The sequence below is a fragment of the Delphinapterus leucas genome, chromosome 14 (genome assembly GCF_059928025.1).
Source record: "Delphinapterus leucas isolate spDelLeu-1000000601 "Yukka" chromosome 14, BTC_Dleu_Yukka2, whole genome shotgun sequence".
Taxonomy (NCBI): domain Eukaryota; kingdom Metazoa; phylum Chordata; class Mammalia; order Artiodactyla; family Monodontidae; genus Delphinapterus; species Delphinapterus leucas.
This window is the reverse complement of record NC_143142.1, coordinates 73,630,528-73,649,243: the sequence shown is the minus strand read 5'-3', so window position 1 is coordinate 73,649,243 and position 18,716 is coordinate 73,630,528. Positions and strand designations below refer to the sequence as shown.

General features: G+C 48.8%; 1 protein-coding gene across 3 annotated transcripts in view; it reads left to right on the top strand.

Moving 5' to 3' along the window:
* ALPK2 (alpha kinase 2) overlaps positions 1 to 18,716 on the top strand; it is a 159,792-nt gene that overhangs the window by 135,092 nt on the left and 5,984 nt on the right. For all 3 annotated transcript variants that reach the window (XM_022584377.2, XM_022584376.2, XM_022584378.3), the window contains one exon: positions 4,992 to 5,040. In XM_022584377.2, the coding sequence (XP_022440085.2) occupies positions 4,992 to 5,040 (49 nt within the window). The remainder of the gene's footprint in view (positions 1 to 4,991; positions 5,041 to 18,716) is intronic.

Below are 18,716 nucleotides of genomic sequence, written 5' to 3'. Positions count from 1 at the left end.
GGATGTCATAATTAGGTTTCCCACAGAGACAGCCCTGAGACAAGTTGCAGTTTCCCCAAGACCACCCTCAAGTTCATTAATTTCCTGGGAGGACTCACGGAACTCAGGAAAGCTATTATGTTCATGGTTACGGTTTATTATAGTGAAAAGATACAGACTCAAATCAACCAAGGGAAGAGACACACGGCAAAGAGTCCAGGAGAGACCAGGTGGGAATTCCCATTTGTCGCCTCCTGGTGAAGCCGTGGGGACAGTGCTTCCCCCCTCAGTGATGTGGGAGCACTGCCAACCAGGAGAGCTCCCCTGAGACTTGGTGTTCAGAGATTTTATTAGGGAGCCATCACTGCCTGCTCGTGAGACTGACCTCTGCTTCTAGCCTCTTTGGACACTCTTATCAGAGCTTAGCAGTTACCTCCAAAAAGTTGGGCAAAAACGAATCCTTTATTTAGGCAAGATTAATCCTTTATTGCACGTGAATGTTCAAGTGCAAATATTTGGGAGGGGATCCCAGGAAACACTGGTAGGAGACTGAGGGAGTGTGGCAGGGAAGGGAAGGAAAGTCAATAGGGTACCTTATACCCGGTTACCACTGTGTTACTGAAGCTCATGCCTGCTGGGGAAACTGGGGGAGGCTGGGCAGAACACATTTCTCAGAATTAGCACGCCCAAGGAGTGAGGGAGCAGGGGTATTTATACTCCAACTCCCTTTACTTACCAGCAGCAGGCTGTTCCAGATGGGGGTGTTAACTCCCCTGCGTTTGCCACCAGCACATGGGCAAGCCACGCTGAGCAAAGCAGGTGCCTGTGATCAGAGCGTGTTCTCAGGCCAAGAGATGCTGGTGGTGGTACCTGGACTTAGAGCTGTGTGCATGGAAGGGGTGAGGGTGAGGGTGATGGGCAGGGTCCCAACAGCTTCTGCCACAGGGGCTTTCCTATTCCTTTTCCTTTCCAAATAATAATGCTTTAAGAAAAATATCTGAACTATAACTGAGTACCTACTAATGTCAGACATTGTCACATATAAGAATCCCAAGCTGTATACAGCATGGTGGTGAAGAGCAAGAATGCCTGTGGGTTCTATTTCCTGCACCTCCACTTTCTAGCTGTTAGCCTTGGGCAAACCACTTACCTCTCTGTGCCTCAGTAATTTCCACGTGAGGTGGTTGGGAGGATGAAATGAGATAGCAAGACATTTAGCGCAGCATGGACACATAGTAAGAGTTCCCTATTTTAAAAAACTTTTGAAATAACCATAGGCATGAGAGACTGCAAAAACGTACAGAGGGGTCCCCATGTACCCTTCACCCAGCTTTGCCTAACGATAACACCTTACATACCTACAGTACACTATCAAAACCAGGAGACTCACATCGGCACGATGTAATTAACAAGACTACAGACCTTATGTGGATTTCACCAGTTTTTGTCTGCACTCATCTTTCCCTATTTTTTGTTTAATCTTCATAATAACCCTGCCAAAGAGATGTTTTGGTTCCCATTTTACAGATGAGAAAACAGAGGCTGGGAGATAATGATCTAATCCCCAGCTCAGAAGAAGGGGGGTCCAAGACTCCAACACTGCCTCTGACTCTGAACCCCAAACTCTTTCCACTAAAACTCAAATTTACAAATTTGCAAGATTTCCAAGTATCCCTTAATGTCAAAGGCTCCTGTGAGGGACTCCTCTGAGGTCAGCTGGGAAGTGCAATGTTACAGACTCGCAGGGGAGGCTGATCTGCAAGTTGAAGCCAGCCATAGCCACTCACTTTTTTTTTTTTTTTTTTTTTTTTTGCGGTACGCGGGCCTCTCACTGTTGTGGCCTCTCCTGTTGCGGAGCACAGGCTCCGGACACACAGGCTCAGCGGCCATGGATCATGGGCCCAGCCGCTGCGTGGCACGTGGGATCTTCCCAGACCGGGGCACGAACCCACGTCCACTGCATCGGCAGGCGGACTCTCAACCACTGCGCCACCAGGGAAGCCCTACTCACTTTTGAAGAGACTTTGCTGCCACACACAGACAATACGGTCTTAAACAGACAGCTATTGTAATTAGACTGTGAAACTGTTGAGACTTCCCCATCTTTCCTCCTTCAGAGTTAATTTTGCATTAAATACAGTTCATCTACTGAAAAGCAACACTCCGGAGCTTCACGCATGGTTAATTTTGCTTCCAGTCACTAGTAAACAGCTGTAGTGGAACGTTGTATCTCCCCGTAAATGACGTGTGTGGTTGAAAGTGATGGCATGGTGTTTCATAAGGGTGTTTATTTACTCTCTGTTGCTGCTGGGAAGGATCTTACTATTGTCATCATCACTGTGGCACAAGATAACACATCCATCCTCTAAGCGATCCCCACATTTTATAATTTTACTAAGACACTGGAATTAGGGTTTAAAAATCCCAAACAAACCCAAGCTCCAGTCTCACTTTCTCAGACTCTTAAGTTATTCTCTCCCTGGTTGCCTTGGCTTGTTGATGAGATTGTGGCGAGTCCTGCAGGTCAGTGGGGTGAAAGGTGAGCCTGTGATTTGGCCCTAAGACCTGCACACACCGGAGACCACTGGGCTTCCTAAGAAGCTGTCACCCAAATAACCCAAGAACTCAAGTTCTGGAGAACAAACTGTAATACTGCCTTCTTCCTACCTTCTATCAGAAACAACCTGTAGATGACTATTATCCCAAACTTGGTTTAATAGCTGCACACTATAATCTAAATTATTATCCTATAGAGACCCTTAGTAACCTTTGTTGAATTGCCGGCAAACTAGAAAACCAAGAGAGAAGATTCCTTTTGAAAATCAAATTCTACTTTTCCAAACATCAGTGACAGCTGGTAATTGTGAGAATTGAGGAAAAGCAATTCCCAAGCCTAAGGACCTTTTGCCAAATGGCTGTTTGAAATTGGACTTCTATGCGGCTTAGAGCTGTACTTTTTAAGTACAACTTTTCCACGAAACAAGATGTCCAAAGAGGGCTTTTGCAGTTTGGAGTCATTTTTTGTTTTTTTTTTTTTTTAAGCCCAGTTCCTATCATAAAAACTATGTGAAGCATTTCCACATGTGTTTTAGTTGTTAGCAGCTTTGAAAGAATGAGATGAATTAGTTGCCAACTGTGAAAGCTTTTAAAATGCTTACTGGCTCCCCCAAAGTGCTGTGTCTAATTTAGCTCCCAGGTGCCCTGCAGAAAAGCAGGGCTCTTTGCTTCTGTCTGAACAGCAGCATGACATGTATTTTTGCCTCACTCCAGGCAGACATTGCTGAATCAGAAAATTAACGCTTTAGCTGTCCTTTTTTGTAATTTAATTTTATTTATTTTTGGCTGCATTGGATCTTCATTGCTGCAGGTGGGCTTTCTCTAGTTTCGGGGAGCGGGGCTACTCTTTGAGGAGCACGGGCTTCTTATTGCGGTGGCTTCTCTAGTTGCGGAGCACGGGCTCTAGGTGCGCAGGCTCAGTAGTTGTGGCTCGCAGCCTCAGTAGTTGTGGCGCAGGGGCTTAGTTGCTCTGCGGCACGTGGGATCATCCCGGATCAGGGCTCGAACCCGTGTCCCATGCATTGGCAGGTGGATTCTTAACCACTGCGCCACCAGGGAAGTCCCTAGCTGTCCTTTTCTGAGCCTCAGAAAACAGTGCTCATATGAGGGAGACCCATGGAACTAGGTTGCCATCAGGCCTGACCCCCAGGGTTGGCTTTTGCCAGGGATGCTGGTTCCTTCATCCACAGCCCAGACTGGCTTCTGGGCCGCCAGGCCCTTCAGTGAGCAAGTCGCCGGCTGGCCTTGGGGAATATAGTGACCACAGCCTGGCCCGGGTGGGACAAGAGTCGGGGGCCAGAGAAGAGGAGGCGAGGCTCAGGTGGCATAGCACCATGGACCCCATGCCCTGCCCTAAAAGGCCGGTCACTAGATGGCACAGGTGAGATTAAGGCAGCGGTCCACGGAGTCGGAGCCAGTGCCTACAGCCACGACCCTAGAAAGGCAGGAGCAGAAATGGTAGCTGGTCTGTCAAGGAGATTCTGGAAAGGCCAGAGGCTGTCCACGCTCTGGGCATCAGAGAGGATTGCCTTCTTCCAGACCTGGGTGAGAAAGGATGGCGCTTTTTGATTACAGAAGGTGACAGCAACCTTGCCCTTCCCCACCTTGCAAGACAGTAGGACTTTCATTCTCTTTGAATCCCTGGTTCCTTAGCCACTCTCCCATCTGCTCCTGCTGGGAGGGGAGAAGCAAAAGGACTCCTGAGTGCTTGGGATTCTACCAGGGATGCCTATGGCTTGTTTAGGGACCAGCGTGGGAAGCTCAGGCAGCTGTTTTGTTGATTGGGTATCCCGCCCTCCATCCCGCAACTTCCAATGGCTTAATGGAGAGAGGTTGGGATAAGCATCAAAAGGTCAGACCGCGCGTGACATCTCCAGGCCGATGGTTAAAAGTCTACACGTAACTCAGTAGTGCTTCCCTGGGTCTAAAGCCGACCCAGAAAACCTTAAATCCTGAATCGGAATGCCATCTTTCTGGAGATGGGTGATTGTGTTCTGCAGTCTGGCCTTGAACTGAACAAAGGCCACCTTGAACTCTCTCACTGTTGTACAAGGGCTTCCGCTTTTGATGAAGAACACGGAACAGGCCTAAGCCCAAATCAGAGCGTTTCTGGGGAGAGAACTCCTGGGACAAGTGACAGGCCACCCTCCTCCAGCAGAGGCAGTGGTCCAGGCAGGCAGAGGACAGCACTTTCGTTTCCGGAGCAGGCCCCGCCCCTTGCTCCCCTGACCGGCTGCCTCAGAAGCCTGCCTTGCCCACTATGCTCCCGGAAAGCAGGATGCACAGTCTGAAAGGCTGTCAGCTTCTGCTGATGGAAACAAGGAGGAAAGTATGTGTTTATGCAGGAAGGGAAATGATGATGGGGCTGACGCTACCCCTCCCTGTGAATAGATGGTCCCTTTTTTCTGAGGAGACCCGTGTAACACAAATACCGTCTTTGCTCTCTCTTCCCATAGGTGTAGGAATGAAGTTGACTGACGTTGGCATAGCAACATTGGCTAAAGGGTGAGTAGAAGAAAAAAAATCAAGTGCACAGCACTCACCTCTGGGTTTCCAAACACCTACCGGGCAGATGCTGTTAGGCTGACGTGGGCAGAGGAGACTTCTTGTCCTAACTGCGAAAGACAGATGTTCTTGGGATGAATTCAGTTCACTTCTCTCACTTACCTAAAATATTTATGGACTTTGTCCTCCCAGGGAAACACATTTGTTTCCCAACTTTGAAACAAATAAGAACTCTGAACACATTTCAAGATTGATTACTAACAGGTGGCCCATGGTTGGGGGGGGAAATGCCAGCATTATTGGGACTCCTTTTAACTAGGAATATTCTGTTTTTCTACATTTAATATCTTCACTATTAGAAGCTTCTTTAAAAATTCTAGTTTTGCAACTGAGTGAACTCAATTTGCATATTTCTAATGTATTTTCCCCATACTTTTCACTAAAAAGTATTTTAGGCGGCTCCCAGACTCCCATGTTGATGATTGATTACAGGGGCAAATGGCTATGGAAGGGCTGTGATTAGTGACTATGGTTGTTGTCAGTGGTATTGATTTCCGAATTTAGCATAGGGAGTTGCTTTGCTCACTGTGGGGTGTGCCCGGAGAGCACTAAAATAACATTTTACTGGGGTATCTCTTGAACAAACTGTCTCTTCTCACTGCTTTGCTTGACCACTAATGAGGAGAGAGCAGGCTATTTGAGGTTCTTTGTGAAAATAAAGCTCCAGATTGGAGCTACCATGCTTTCTCCCACTGCTGCTCTTCCCATGTACTAGGACCATTTGTAAGGAGGAAGAAATGGGCGGGCGGGGGGGCAAGCAAGTGACTTTTAGAAGGGATGGTGTGTGTTTTAAAATGGAGGTTTTAGTATGGAGTTTTCTCAAACTAAAAATAGAACTACCATATGTCTCAGAAATTCCACTTCTGGGTATATATCCAAAAAAATTAAAACCCTTAATTCAGAAAGATACATGCACCCCAATGTTCATAGCAGCATTATTTACAGTTGCCAAGATATGGAAGCAACCTAAGTGTCCATCAACAGATGAATGGGTAAAGAAGATGTGGTATATATATACACAAAGGAATACTACTCAACCATAAAAAAAGATTGAAATTTTGCCATTTGCAGCAACATGGATGGACTTGGCATTATGCTAAGTGAAATAAGTCAGAAAGACATTGTGTATCACTTATACGTGGAATCCAAAAAGTACAACAAACTAGTGAATATAACAAAAAAGAAGCAGACTCACAGATATAGAGAACAAACTAGTGGTTACCAGTGGGGGGAGAGAAGGGGGGAGGGGCAAGAGAGGGGTACGGGATTAAGAGGTACAATCTATTAGGTATAAAATAAGCTACAAGGGCTTCCCTGGTGGCGCAGTGGTTGAGAGTCCGCCTGCCGATGCAGGGGACGCGGGTTCATGTCCCGGTCCCAGAGGATCCCACATGCTGCAGAGCGGCTAAGCCTGTGACCCATGGCCTCTAAGCCTGCGCGTCTGGAGCCTGTGCTCCGCAACAGGAGAGGCCACAACAGTGAGAGGCCCGCGTACCGCAAAAAAAAAAAAAAAAAAAGCTACAAGGATATATTGTGCAACATGGGGAATATAGCCAATATTTTATAATAACTATAAATGGAGTATAATCTTTAAAAAGTGTGAATCACTATGTTGTACACCTGTAACATATAATATTGTACATCAGCTATACTTCAATTAAAGTAGGCTTTCTTGTGGTTCAGATATGATGAAGCTGACAGATCAGGAGACAATTGCCACTGAAAAGAGTATTCACAGTTCCCAAGAGGAGGGGGCTTGCCAGGCCATGGGGGGCCACATGGGGAAGCACCAGGGTCAGTCAGCAGGCAGAAGGAGTGAGGGGAAAACATGGATGAGAGCTTTTACTGTGGTTTTGGAGGGAAGGAATAGGTGGGGCTGGGTAAGCAAGCTTGGAATTGACTAGTTTGAAAAGTCCCAGCAGGCTCTGGGGTGTCCGGCTGTCTGGGCTCATCTGGTACCTGCCCTGGGGTGATTAGGGCGGGTGGATAGTGGCCCAGAGTGTGAGACCCCAGTAGAGGAGATGGTGGGAGTAGGCTGCAGATTGGTTAGTTGGCATATGAAAGGCATTCTAGAAGGCCAGTCATTTACTATCTCTAGGAATTGGCTAACCCTGGGAAGGGGAGTCTCTCCAGGGCCAGCAAAGCCCCGGATGTCAAAGTGTCAGAAACACGGACGATAAAATAGCGTGGTTAATATAGCTCACTCTGCTACAGCTGGGAACAACTTACTTACTTGAGTTTTCTGGTTATTTCAGACCATCAGCATCAGCAGTGCTTTAACAAGTACACTAATTTTCAATCAGTGTATGGAGGATGGAGAAAAGTAGAGGGATTTGAAAAAAGTGGAAAGGGGACCACTCTCTTTTAACCTGCAGATCAATAAGTCTGATTCATGAAGTTCTCACCAACTACGCAAAAGCTTCTAATCTGGTTTTAGAACTAAGATGCAGTTGGCATATTTTCCTTCTCAAAATCTGCTCAGTTCCAACACAGAATTGTATTTTCCTATCTCCACACTCCATCCCCCTTGCTGACCGGAGCCTGTCATATGGGTCAGGGAACTGGGTCATGGCCTTGGGCTTGTGAAGAGGGCACATCAGGAGGGGAGTATGATGTAGTGAGGAGCACAGGGCTTTTAGAAGAAGACTTGGGTTCAGTTCTTGGTCCTGCCACTTCTGATTCTTCTAGTGGTAGCCTTTCTTCTTGGTGTCATAGGAATTTGGCCCATGTGATGAAAAGGGTGACAGTACAGCCTGATTTGCCCAGGACAGTACTATTTCATGCCTGCCATCCTAGCGTCCTGTCTAGTTACTCATTTGTCCTGGATAAGTTTCCCCATTGAGAAAATATATGGTACCCCTATTTACGAAGGACTTTTCCTGGACCCCAGAAAAAATTCCCAAGTTAAAGCTTTCCTTTACAGGCTCCATATTTGCAGAATATTAAAAATTCAGGCCTCATCCAGACCTGGTTTGAATGCTGGGTTCTTATCTTACCAGCTCTGTGGACATGAGACCTGACATTCTCAAAGCCACTGATCTACAGAATGGGGACATGGGGTTGTCTTGAAGATTCCCCCAGTTCGGGCTTCCCTGGTGGCGCAGTGGTTGAGAGTCCGCCTGCCGATGCAGGGGACACGGGTTCGTGCCCCGGTGCAGGAAGATCCCACATGCCATGGAGCGGCTAGACCCGTGAGCCGTGGCCACTGAGCCTGCGCGTCCGGAGCCTGTGCTCCGCGATGGGAGAGGCCACAACAGTGAGAGGCCCGCGTACCGCAAAAAAAAAAAAAAAAAAGATTCCCCCAGTTCATCTGCATCCAGTCCCTGAAGCTCAGTACATGCTTCATAAATACCTTCCCCGCAACCCGTGCCCCAGCCTGACCTCCGGGTAGGCAAATTCCATACCATTATTTGGAACAACTGTCTACCAAAACAAAGCAGAAACCTGCCCAAGAAGTTTCAAAAACTAAGGCAAGCATAAGAGTGATGATTTAAGATATCTTTTAAAAGCATCTTAACGGCTTCCAGGAACCCAGACCATATTTTTTCTCCTCCTAATTTAAAAAAGAAATCCAATCCCTTTGGTTTTGTTCTCAGCTTTAATGTGACTTATCTGGCCTGGGACAGCTGCCCAGCACCCATTAGAGCTGGTAGCTGGAGGCCAGTGCACAATGTTGTCTATTAAGTGTTACTTACTGCCTCCCTCCCAAGGAGGGGGTGGGAGAGAAGGAAATTCTGAAGTGTCTGAGAAAGATTAGATATTAGGAGTATTAGATCATCTTGTCCATTGTGTTTTTAAAAAACTTTTATTTGAAGTCACATTTTTTTCTTTTTCCTCCAAAAACTGATAAAAGGGGAAGCTTCTCTGACCAGAGGACAAGGGGCGGGGTCTGGGAGATGTCTTCGGAGGCCCCTGGGGGCTGGGTCCATCCCGCCTTCTTATTTGCCACATGAGGAGCAGAGGTGCAGGGAAAGGCGGCAGCCTGCTTACAGGCGCAGCCCTACATGGGGTACGGGGCCCCGAGGGACAGGAGGCGGGGTGCCACTGAAGAAACTCGAGTGAAAGTCAAAGCTGCAGAATGGAGACCAGGCACTGGGAGAGACTTGCAAAGGGTTCAAGTGCAAAGGCAGCTTACAGACAGGCAAAGAAGTCCAGGTAGGAAGCAACCTCGAGCAGGGGAAGGAAAGACTGGGGAGCCTGGCAGATGCCACAGGGTTTCCAGACAGCAGGAGAGGAGATTGGTGGTTGAGCACTGAGCACCTTCTCTTAATTCTTAGCGAGCAGCCTGCGCAGGCGTCCTTCATCCGTGCTGGAGAGGGAGAGTGGCCCGCTCTCCGGAAGCCTAGGGAACGGGTGCCCCCGTCCTAAGAAGCAGCGCTCCATGTAGGCAGCATTACACATGTTCTTTTAATCGCATGAAAAAGAACACCAGGTATGGACAGGAGAAACAGTGAGGAGGCAGGTATGACTTACTTTAATAATTATTAACAATGATGATAATAAATTTAAACCAGAAAGAAGAAAATCTCCCAAATTTAGGGTCCACCCTTTTTGGCTGGCAGTGGTCAGGATCTTCTTCAGGAAGAGGAGCCACTTATTTTCATCTAAAGAAAATATTCCCTGTGACTCAACCTGAACCCTATGTTTGACTGCGGACGCCCCAGTAAATGGGACCTGGCTTGTTCTCTTGTTTAGTGAAGTCATAATACTATTTAAAAGGTAAACTATTTATAATCTTATAAAAGAAAATAGGGGACCATCATGACTTATTCATTTTAATGCAACTTTACCTGGTGGTATGAGCCTTAAAACTGAAGCATGGCATATTGTCCTGTGAGCCAGCGATAAGAATGCTGTATCCCAGGGCTTCCCTGGTGGCGCAGTGGTTGAGAGTCCGCCTGCTGATGCAGGGGACATGGGTTCGTGCCCCGGTCCGGGAAGATTCCACATGCCGCGGAGCGGCTGGGCCCGTGAGCCATGGCCGCTGAGCCTGTGCGTCCGGAGCTTGTGCTCTGCAACTGGAGAGGCCACAACAGTGAGAGGCCCGCGTACCGCAAAAAAAAAAAAAAAAAAAAAGAATGCTGTATCCCAATCACCTGTACCCCAATACCTACAATCCTTCAGCAGTGTTGCGTACCAAAACTTCATGTTACAAAGTGTGGCAAATAGGATTGCTTCAACATCGAATAATACATTTTCTAGGCAGACCCAAGATACTAACGACACTGTCGAACATATTTCTGATTTGAAATCGCTTGAGCATTTAGAGTTCTCTGAAGGGAGAGGAGGAAAACATGACTAATTCCATACCCGAAGACTTGGAAATTTAACCTAATTAAACTAAAATCAGTGTATACCAACACTTGTTGGGGAGCAGAGCTGCACATGTCACAGTGGATCCTGCAAACACACACACCTGTCCCCAGCCAGCAGTTGAGTTTCTGGGGAGATGGTGATATTGCGATTCAGCCACCAGAGGGCACCAGAGCCAACGCTTTTGTCTTCTGTAATCTCTCCCCCAAAAAGCCCACTTCATGTTGGTGAAAAACAAAGAAAAGTACCCTGAGCAGATTTCTTCCCAGTCTGTAAGCATTGAACCAAAAATAGGATCGATATGAATAACCACAGAGGAACCCCTCCCTGTGGCCACCAGGCTGCCAGCCAGCATCGTGGCTCTACCTTTGGAAGAAAGAACAATCATGCATAGGATACATGGCATGTGTCAGGCATCCCTGACGTGGAAACCAAATTCAGGAGACCCCGGAGAGAATCACGAATGGCTTGTTCTTGCTGAGCGGCAAATGTGAGGTGATAGGGCCCAAATATCAAGGCAGACACACAGTGAGGACAACTGCCTCAAGAAAGCAGGCTCTCCTGGCGTCAGCGTGCTGGCCTATGAGCCATGAAACAGGAAAAATTAACACAGCCTCCCACATTCAGTCAGCTGAGTTCCAGAAAAAGGATCAGCCGTCCATGCCAAGAGCAGCCCACCATGGAGCCCTGTGTGCTATGAACAGACAGAGCGGCGGCAGCCACCTGGGATGCTTAACCCAGGCACCATCCCGAGACACCACCCTGCCTGGAGAGGAAGGGCCGAAACATACCTGTGGGTGGAAGGACATGGGACCTAATATTCAAGAAACACACCCTGAGAATAGGCTCGGGGATGTGCCTGTGTGCACACGGGGGCGTGTGCTGTGTGTGTGTGTGTGTGTGTGCGTGTGTGTGTGGTGACTCTGGGCGACTATTTAATGGAATGCATGAATCTTCCAGGAGGGCAGGAAACAAAGGGATTTGGAACAGAATTTCCTGACATCCTTTCAGTGCTTTGCACAGCAGGCCCGTGTCGCTGTAGATCCTGGATGTTCTAGCTGTCTCACCAACACCAGGCTTTAGGGGACCAGTCTCACAGGCCTAAGAGACCTAATAAAGGCACGTTCACACCCCAAATACCTGCCTTCCCATTCTGCCACTGCTGTCACCTACCCTGGAAGGCAGCCTGCATCTCATTTAAATCCGATCAAGCCATTATGTAGCAGAGCTGCTTGGTCAGTGGCTGGTTTATTTGTCCAGTCTTTGCCATCAAGGAGATGTGGAGGCCCGTGATGGGAACACTTTATTCTCTTCACAATTTTGGCGAGGCTGGCACTACTGGCAACGCTCCTAGTGTGTGTTCAGAGTCTCCTGGGCCCAAGAGTCAGCCAGGACCCAGCCTGTCCACAGAGCGGGAATAGCATGGCAGTCTCTTGGCCTCCTGTCCAAAGTCTCACAAAAGACAGTTCTGTTGAAGTGACTGGAGTTGGAGCCACGGGCTTCCTCCCACTTCCCCAGCACTACTCACTATTTACCCCCCTGTCCGGTCCATGCCCAGAACCAGAGGGACACAGCCAGGCCCCTAGTCATTTGTCTTCCAGATTCAGAGACAAGTCTGAACTGAAAGAAGATCTCGAAAGATTGATGGACTCGAGACCGCCCCCTGCAGGACAGGCTGGTAGACAGCAGGAGGACGAGCGCCTGAGAGGGTAGGGCTGGGTGAAGGCAGAATTGTCTGGAAAAAAGCTACAGTGCCTTCAGGAAGGTCTACACAAAGTGCAGTGGTGGGGCTCCAGGTTACAGGGATTGAAGAGGGAGATGCCACTAGAAAAAGGCATGGGGGGTTTGTGTGTGTGGCTAAAAAGGCCGAAGAGAAGGAGCCCATAGGGGTACAGACTGTGGGGCTGAATAGAGTCCGTTTCAGAGGAGAGGCCCCTGCCTGAGGGTTTCAGGGCTTGTCCAGGGTGGCCTCCACGCCACCCTCCCCGCACCCTGGACGTCGGAGCAGGTGCTCTTCTGACGAGGCTGATGCTCTCGCCTTACCTTCCGGGCCCTGTGGCCCTGAAGGGGCTCCCCATATGCAGGTGGAATGAGGATGGGGCTTTGGGGGTCGGAGCTCTGTGGCCCGGGACAGCAGCTCAGTCTCAGACTGCCTGTTTCATGGCTGTCTTGTCCCCCGTCTCCCCTCCTTGGCTCTCTTGGGTCCCAGCTTCAGATTCCATTTCAGATATAAGGCGAGGACCGCATGCTTCCCGCACAGCCACGGGGACGGGCCTCCCGGCCTCAAGAACGGACCCATAGTAGACATCTGAGGCCCCCTCTTCTCCCCTGGGGCCCCTCTCTGCTCCCTCGTCCTAGGGCTCACATCACAGAGGGCCCCCTGGGTTTGGGGCGCCTTCCGAAGGCGTCAGAGCAGAAGGCTGGCAAGTGTGCAGGGCTGCTGGAATGGCCTTGCTAGCAGAAGCCGAGAACCAGACCGTGGGCGTGCCGCTGCCCTCCGGCTTTCTCCCAGCCTGGGTGGATGTCAGGAAAGAAAGTGCCAGGGCTTGTTTCCATGGAGGCACTGTGGCTCTTGCTTAATGGAGGCCTGAGGGCAGGGGCTGTGGCGGCCTCGAGAAGGACAGAGAGGCTGGCAGCCATGCGAAGGAGCCAGGCTTTGTTCTAAGGGAGGTGAAGCCTTCTGAGCCGTTGTGTGACCGTGATCTGACTTACAGCCGGGGTGGCCATGGCATGCGCCCCAGACAAGGCGAGAAGCAAAGACGGCCACCAGGAGGCTCTGGCGATGGGGAGGCCAGGGTGGGTGGTGCTGGCTGGACCGGGGTTCCCATGGTGTTTGGGGGAGGCCAGGGTGGGTGGTGTTGGCTGGACTGGGCTTCCCATGGTGTTTGGGGGCTGAGGTCCCCTGTCTAGAGGGGACCTCCAAGGTCAGCTTGGAGACGGGAGCAGAATACAACTTCTCTGGGCAATGGATTTGATTACGGTACATCGTCCCCCCCAGAAGGCCCAGTGACTCTTACGGTAGCAGCTTGCAAAGTGGTCGTGTGAAAACAAGATGGCTGTTGTCAAATAATCTAGGAGACCTGGCTTGAATAAGTGTAGGAGGTTTCCTCCGTGTGAGACTTCACAGGGTCTTTCAAGAGCCGGTGTGTATTTTGAACCCCAAGGGGGCAAGGAGAGCGATTATATAGCATTTTCCACAGTATTTACAACACAGAATTATTATTTTTTTCAAAGCATCTTATGGGGCTCTTGTTCCTTGGAACGTATTTTGGGAAATCCTGAGTACCCACAAGAGAAATGACAGCATGGCTTATGAACCTTCCACAAACGGCCTCCGGCCTCATCTCTCCTCAGGACGCCTGGTCTGCTCAGAACATCCTCTGAACTTTTGTCCATGCTGTTACCCCTGCCAGATATTCCCAGAGCCATTATTCCTCCATGAAACATCCTTAGAACCCACCAGGCAGTGGGGAAAAAAATCACATCCCTGGGTTACTGGAGCCCTTTATCACAGCATAATGTAATTATTTGTTTACGTGTCTGTTTCCCCTGCAAGATGCCAGCTTTCTGGAAAAGAGCCACGTACATTATTAATCCTTTTTAATCCCCTTACGATGTCTGCCATACAGCTGGTGCCCAGTGAATGAAGAAATGAATGAACAAACATGAGGAAATGGAGATATTGATGGAATGGCAGGAATTACTAGATGGTTCCAGAGCGGGCAGCTCCCTTAGCGCCCTTTCTTTTCCACATAGGTGACAATCGATTCTACCTGTTCCTAAATTCAGCCCTGGCTTTATTTTGCACACAGACACGGCACACGCACACCCCCTCCCCAAACTAGGGGGTTTCTTTCAATTCCTCCCCGCCATCCTCAACCTGAATTCCAAGTCCTTCTAGCCGTTCCTCATAAATTAAAATTTTCTTTAGAAAACATCTCAGACTAAAACCTCTGTTATAAATAGTTTCTGGCTTGCTTCTAAAAGGGTTACCAATGTGTGGGGATTCTCTATAGGTTTTTCTTGTCTCACTGAGTTTTCTTTAAACGAGTCCTTTATTAAGCCAGACAAGAACCTTGATTTCTTCCACGCAGCCAGAGGTGGGAGTTTTCTGCAGCTTTGCTCCACCCCCTCCCCTCTCTGGGCGTGTTTGGAGGCAGTAAATTGCACAGGGAATCTGTGCTAAGCTGAGGGAGAAGCCGACCATTGCTGTCAAGTGGTGGTTTTCGTATGAGTCCGAAAGGCTGTGCCATCCATTGTCAGCAAGAGAGGAAAGAGGACTCGGTTTTTTTTTTTTTTTGCGGTACGCGGGCCTCTCACTGCTGTGGCCTCTCCCGTTGTGGAGCACAGGCTCCGGACGCGCAGGCTCAGCGGCCATGGCTCACGGGCCCAGCCGCTCCGCGGCACGTGGGATCTTCCCAGACCGGGGCACGAACCCGTGTCCCCTGCATCGGCAGGCGGACTCTCAACCACTGCGCCACCAGGGAAGCCCAAGGGGACTCGCTTTTAAGCAAGAAGTCAGCCTAGCACGGTTTCCAACACATGTTGAATAAATCTGTGTAATCCTCAACAAAATATTAGCCAACAGAATCCAACAACACATAAAAAGGACCTTTAAAAAAAAAAAGGACCATATACCATGATCAAGTTGGATTCATTCCAGGGTCACAAGGATGGTTCAACATACGCAAATCAATCAGTGTGATACACCACATCAACAAAAGAAAAGACAAAACCCACATGATCGTCTCCATAGATGCAGAAAAACGTGGGTATAGAGGGAACATATCTCACCATAATAAAAGCCATTTATGACAGACCCGCAGCCAACATAATACCAAATGGTGAAAAGCTGAATAAATCTGTGTGGAGCGAAGGCAGGATGTAAAAATAGCCCCCTAGCTCCTCCTGAAGTGGATTGTGACAGTGTGATTTTACAAAGTTGTATGACACAAACGTCAAGAAGGAAAGAGATCCATTTTCCGATTTAAAGAGGTTTCTGAAGTCAAAGAAGGATGATGTGAGATCATTCACACTTTAGTCATCTCCTTGCTACTCCAAGGGGGGGCCCCTGCATCAGCATGGGTTCAGAGCTGGTTAGAAATGCAGCACCTCAGACCCCACCCCGGACCTACTCACTTCAAGCCAGCACTTTGGCAAAAGGCCCCTGCATGACGTGTAGGCCCCACTCCCATCCAAGGGGCAAGGTATTTACGAAAACACTCTGCTGGATGATGTTCAGTAGAACAAATGTATTGTTCCATGCTTGGAGATTGTGAGAGAAGATGGATAATTTAAAGCGATGGGCTAGAAAATTATACTAATTTGAGGATAAGGGTGCAAAGGTTCCGTTAATAAAATTCAATAGAACTAAGGTTTCTAAAAATGGAAATGTGTGAGAAAGTTCTCAAATACAAGGTTATTTTCTCCCATTGTATTAGATTCCTTGGGCTTCCAAAATGAATGATCACAAAACCGGGTAGCTTAAAACAATAGAAATGTGTCCTTCCCCAGTTCTGGAGGCTGAAAGTCCAGAGTCAGGCAGCAGGGTCGGTGTCTCCTGGAGGCTCTGAGGGAGAATGTGTCCCCTCCTCTCTCCTACGTTCCAGAGGTTGTTGCCATCCTCAACGTTCCTTGACTTGTAGATTACGGCTCCCATCTCTGCCTCTGTTGTCACGTGCTATTCTCCCTGTGTGTCTATATCCTCTCCTCTTCTTACACAGACACCAGTAAGATGCCCTTATTGGATTAAGGGCCCGCTCTACTCCAGTATGACCTCATCTTAATGACATCTGCAATGACACTATTTCCAAATAAGGCCACATTCTGAGGTTCTGGGAAGGACATGACTTTTGGGGGAGACACTATTCGACCCAATACATTCATCCAACAAGAACAACAATGGCGAGTGTCTCCAGTGGGGACCTTGCTGGAGAGATGTCATGATGCTTCAAATTTGTGGTCCCCTCCAATTCTGAGGGTGGCAGATGGCACACGTGGCATGCAAGGTGGACCACAAGCAGGAGAGCCTGGATTTTTCATTTCTTGGGTGTACGAGCACTTGGTGTAATTGAACTTGTGTCCTTTGGAAAAACTCTGGGTTAACTGATCTAGGAACACAAACGATGTTGCCCTGTTTTCTTCCCAGGCAGCAGCAATGGCTGTGAGTTTGAGAGAATAAGAGGTCAAATAGAAGCCCAGCAGCCCTGGCTGAGACAGAGACCAAATTGAGAAAGGAGAAAGATTTTTAATTCTGCAGATGCTAGGTAGCAAAAATAGTCTACACCTGAGATAGCTGGGGAGGGATGTTCCATATTGCCTGGGAGGCCCATTTGAGAGTCCAAAATTAGACGGAGAGAGAAAAGGAAGTTTAGCAGTGTGATCTGGAGATGCCCTGGGCCGAGATGAGGCAGCTCTGAGGATGGGGCTGGCATGCATTCATTTCTTCCCTTGACCTTTATTGAAAAGCCTCCCTAGACAGGTATTCTGGACATAAAGTAGTGTCCTGGGGGAGATCAGTCTGTGCACGGGAAGGCATACCCTGAATTCTGAGAAGTGGATGTAGTTCTCACAAGGATACAGGGAAGATGCTGGAGAGATTTCTTCTCATGGTGTGAGAGGGGGGAGGCTCCACAGAAATGCACTCGAGCTGGGGCTTGAAGGAAGCCAGGGGCTGAGTCAGGGGCTCCTTGACTGAGCAAAGCTGCCTTCACTCTAGGGCCTTGCCCCATCTGTGTGCGGCCTTCTGTAGTAAAATCGGCCCCAGTCTCTGCTGCCTACTCTGGCTTTCCCGGAGGAGTCTAAAGAAGGTGCTAGATTCCTAGGAAGAGATCTGGGCTCCACCCTGCTGGGCTGCCCAGAAGTCCTGCTCCTTTGTCCCAAACTCAGCCATTCCCATTTCAGAAGGTGGGAACCATTATGTAAGGGACCATTTGTTACGCAGCATTATACACTTGGCCGCCAGGCTGGGCTTAAGAAGCAATTAGCAAATTTTCTGGGAGGTTGCAGTGCAACTAGTGATTCTTCTCTGCTGAGACTAGGTGTTGTCGGAATGTTTACAAGCCTCAAGGCAGCTTTAGACAGATGACCTTGACTAGTTTCCAATGTGCTTCTGTAGGGAGGCTGCGTTTGATCATCCTAGTTTGAGAAGCTCAGGAATCGGTGTGAGACAAGTGGGGCCTCCCTGGCAGGAGGATGGGATTAGGCTTTCCATTCCATCTGACAATCACAGGTCCAAGTGGCCTCGCATCCCTCCGGGGCGTGCTCAGGCAACAAGGAAATGCAGTCAGGCTATTTTAGCCTTTCTCATGACCTCCTACAGAAGAAGATAGAAATGTAAAGATGACATGATTGGCAGTGGCATTTCTTTCTACCCCGCTAGAGTCAACACCTGTCTTGGGCTGACTTTTTCTTCAACGAGGGAGTTTGGCTTTTAAAAACGGAGTCGTTTTTCCCAAGAAAACGTACTGTGGGCTCCCAGGGAGAGGGGGAAGAGCCGTTTCCCTTCAAGGAGGAGGAAGAGGCAGGCTGGATTTGTAACAAACACGTCAGGATGGAGCCGCTCACTGATGCTTTGGCTTCAGAGATGAAAGAAATCTTTCAGGCCCTTAACAGCCTAAAACCCAGCTTGGGTTTCCTAGGGAAAAGCGCACAAGTCCCAGTTTATTCAAGCCAGGTCTGTTGGCCTTTATGGTTTCTACCAGCAAATGAAGGAGGCTCAGTTTCTTGAATCACATTAGCTACAGATTCAGCGCAATGCCAGCATTGCAGACTTCCTTTTGCCAATTAGCGTTTGGCCCTGTTAATCAAATGCAGGAGAACTCACTCACACCCAGCAGGACCAGTTTCCTAGGCAGGCAGGCTGTGTGGTCACATAAGGCCCCACACTCAGACGGGCCTGGGCTTCGTTTAATGCATGTTCTGCTGTTGTCATCTTGAAAGTCTTAATAATTATTGCCCAAGGAACCCATGTTTTCGTTTTGCACTGGGCCCTGAAAATTATGTCGATGGTCTCATATGCCATCCACACCCCTGCGTATCCTCTTTACCAGGCAAATCCCATATCCTTCGATCTCAGCTTCAGCATCCCTTCCACAGGAAGCCCCTACCGGCTGCACCAATTATAACCTTGACAACTGTAATACAGCCTGGCCAGCATTAATTGAACGTCATCCACTGTACGTCGTGCGCTGATCTAGGTGGTTTGTGTGCATTTCCTCAACGTCATCCTCTCAGCAACCCTTCACCAGCTCTCTTGCTGGATTTTGGAGATTTGGGGGCATGGGGACTTGTCCATTCAGGAA